Consider the following 3,334-nt stretch of genomic DNA (forward strand, 5'->3'; position numbering starts at 1 on the left):
ATGTTGCCATCGATAAAAAAAATTATGTGCTTAAAAATGTTCACCTTATTCACAAGTACATGCATCCTTCTTCTCTCTCTCTTTTTAAAAAAAAGCACTATTAAAATAAAAATTTATAATGAGCTAGTGTGAATAATACATTATGTTTTTAGGGTGAATAATAAAGTATGTTGCGCGGACATATTTTGTAAAAGTGAGAGCTGTATGAAAACACTCCTAGGAAAGCACCACCCTTGTGTAAGATGCAATGTTCTCACCGCTCGAGAGAGGCTCTACTGACAAAGGCATGAAAACCAAGAACAAATTAGAACAACAAAAAACAAAAATAGAAGTAGAAAAAACAAAAAAAAATGAAAATGAAAAACTATGAAAAGTAAACGAAAGGAAAAGTGGATAAAATGAATTTGAAAATAAACTAACAAGAAAAGGGGGAAAACAAAATGAGAATTTTTTCTAGCGGTAAAAACAAAATCAGATTTTTTTAGGGAAAAAAAGGGGAAAACAAAATCAGATTTTTTTTAGGGGTAAAAAAAACAAAATCAGATAAGTTCGAGCTTTTGTTCTTGCTGGGCCGGTACAAATAGGAACTGTGGGTTTGGGCTGTAGCTCTTTTTCTCTACTCTCTCGAAAAATCACCTCTGTTTCATCTCCTTATTTCGTTCCCCTTCTTGCTCCTCCTCCTCCATCCGCCCCCATTGTGCCCTAAACCCTAGCAGATTGGTAGCACCTCCAGAGCAATCACCCATCAATCCGTGCTGGCGAGGGCGGAGGAGAGTTTCTTGAAGCAAGGCGGAGGAGAGTTTTCAACTCCCCATTTCCCGGAGTAGCTCTACCATGTCGGCCGCCGCCGGCAAGCCGTCCCGATCCGCCTCCGCCATCATTGCCTCCACCGCGAGCGGGTACCACCTCCTCAAGATCGATGGCTACTCCCGCACCAAGGGCGTCCCCTCCGGAGAGAAGATAAAGTCCCGCCCTTTCACCCTCGGAGGACATCGATGGCACATCGATTACCATCCCAACGGCCAGAAACCAGAGTACGCAGACTACATATCCCTTTTCCTTGTTCTTGATGACAATGTCACCTCGGCGGTGAAGGCGCAACACAAATTCGGTTTTGCGGATGAGGTAACGAACCAAGCTCCTTCACTGGTATCAACAACAGTCAACAGCTACAGTTCTCAGAAGGGCTGGGGAAACGCGACATTCATCAGGAGGGCAGACCTGGAGAAGTCAGAGCATCTCAAGGATGATTCCTTCACCATCAGGTGCGATATCGTTGTCATCAGCGACTACCGCGCAGAGGATTTGCCGGAAGACACCCCTGCGACATTTGTCTCTGTCGCCCCATCTGACCTGCACCAGCACCTTGGCGATCTCCTCAAGACCGAGAAGGGCGCCGACGTGGTTTTTGAGGTTGGTGGTCATACGTTCGCAGCGCACCGCTGTGTGCTCGCTGCCCGATCGCCGGTCTTCAGTGCGGAGCTCTTTGGTGGTATGAAGGAGGGCGACACCGCAGGTGTGGTGCGCATAGATGAAATGGAGGCAGATGTGTTCAAGGCGTTGCTCTGTTTTGCGTATACCGACTCCTTACTGGTGACAGAAAACGAAGATGAAGATGAAGATGTCATATGCCAGCATCTGCTCGTTGCAGCCGACAGGTATAACATGGAGAGGCTGAAGAGTATCTGCGAGGAAAAACTATGCAAGTACATCAACGCAGGCACAATAACGACCATCCTGACGTTAGCTGAGCAGCACCACTGTGAGGGCCTAAAGAAGGCATGCTTAAATTTTCTTCGCTCCCCGGCAAATCTTAGGGCTTTGTTGGACAGCGATGGCTTCGATCATCTCAGCAGGAGCTGCCCTTCTGTTATTAAGAATCTGATCGCCATGTCGTCCCTGGTTTAGTGGTTATTGTTTCTTTAGCAATTATATAGTTCCAGGGATTGAAATGGTTTTCTTGTCCTAGCAATGGTGCTTAGCTCCCTGGTTTGGTTTGAAGACTTATTATCCGCAGCTATCTTAGATTCCTAGTACTATCAGACTACCTATCCTAACTTTCGAAGAAGATGGAAACTAGTATTATGGCACTGTCACTTTGTTTCTGTTTTGGTGTTTCCTTGCATGTCTGAATCTTTATCAATTTATCAGGAAGTACTTGGATATCAGGTAGCAGTCCCTGAATTATATAGATCTGTGATTCGGTAGTTATCTTACTACTGGAAAGCGTCTATCAAAGAACATCGATCAGTGCATCTCTGATCAGGAGTTGCCTCTATCACGAGGGATTATTTGACACACATCTATTCTCAAAATATGACCATGTTTACAATTATCATGCTTATGTTTGCCTGAGATGTTTGCCTCTGTTATGTTAGTGCGTTGCTATGTGCTTCTTTTCCCATTATTTAGCAATAACTTTGTTATCAAGTAGCCATATTGACTGATATTCACCAAGCTTGCAATTTCTCTGATTGAATGCTTTGGATGCCTGCTGCAAATCAGGTTTCGAATAAATCTCAGTCCTTGACTCAAATCCACCAAGGAGTACATGCAGTTACGGGTTTGGTCTGGAACTGTGGGTACGGATCTGAACCTTCTTTCCTGTATTCTGTAGAGAGCAAATTCATGCATTTACAGTTACTGTGTAAAAGAAAAGTACAGGCTTCCCTCTTTTCCATTCCATGCAAAGTTGCAATGATGATGTGTTGTAGCTTATTGTAGCTTGTAAGGTTTAGGATCCTCGAATTGCACCACCTTGTCCAGGATCTGGCCAAGTTAGGCACGACTAGAGACACCTTAAAATGTTGTAAATGTGCAAAAGAAATCAGTTATTTTTTCTTGATTTTTCAGCACCAAGTTCAGTTTTGTAGTACTAGAAATAAAGAGTGTGTGTTCCCGTTGAAATGCACTAGCTGCAGAGCTGTTCTGTTATGCTAAGTAGAGTTGGGTTATAAGCAGTAATCCTCTAGCATCCATAAAATTTGACGAAATTTTGCAAGCATCCATAAAATTTGTAAATGTTTGCTACAAAAAAAATTCAGAATTTTGTGATTTTTTTTCTGAATTTACTGTTTCACCCGAGCTCATTTGAGCTCAGGCTGAGAAAAATCACGTCCCAGTTTTCTCTTGTACACTTAGCTTCCTTTCTCTGCTTCGGAGGAATGTCTCGGCGTTGCGGACAAGTTGTGCTCGTGTCGTGGTTCTCGGCATATGCTGCAAAAGCGTGTTCGCTTACTTGTCCCGCAGCCCCGGTCAGCATTTGTCTTCGCAATAGTTTTATGCTTCTTGGACTTTGCTCCTCAATCATCATAGGGAGGTTTATCTCTGCTGT

The 3,334-nt window shown here is 43.6% G+C and overlaps 1 protein-coding gene across 1 annotated transcript; it reads left to right on the forward strand.

Moving 5' to 3' along the window:
* Positions 1–624: 624 nt before the first annotated feature.
* On the forward strand, positions 625–2,105 carry LOC123066594 (BTB/POZ and MATH domain-containing protein 1). The gene has a single exon (XM_044489645.1). The coding sequence runs from the start codon at positions 835–837 to the stop codon at positions 1,906–1,908; it is 1,074 nt and encodes a 357-aa protein (XP_044345580.1). The 5' UTR covers positions 625–834; the 3' UTR covers positions 1,909–2,105.
* The last annotated feature ends 1,229 nt before the right edge of the window (positions 2,106–3,334 follow it).

The sequence above is a fragment of the Triticum aestivum genome, chromosome 3B (assembly GCF_018294505.1).
Source record: "Triticum aestivum cultivar Chinese Spring chromosome 3B, IWGSC CS RefSeq v2.1, whole genome shotgun sequence".
In the NCBI taxonomy this organism is placed as follows: Eukaryota; Viridiplantae; Streptophyta; class Magnoliopsida; order Poales; family Poaceae; genus Triticum; species Triticum aestivum.

What these genes read in the sequence shown, in the direction of transcription:
- LOC123066594 (XM_044489645.1), top strand. Translation starts at nt 835, where the DNA reads ATGTCGGCCGCCGCCGGCAAGCCGTCCCGATCCGCCTCCGCCATCATT.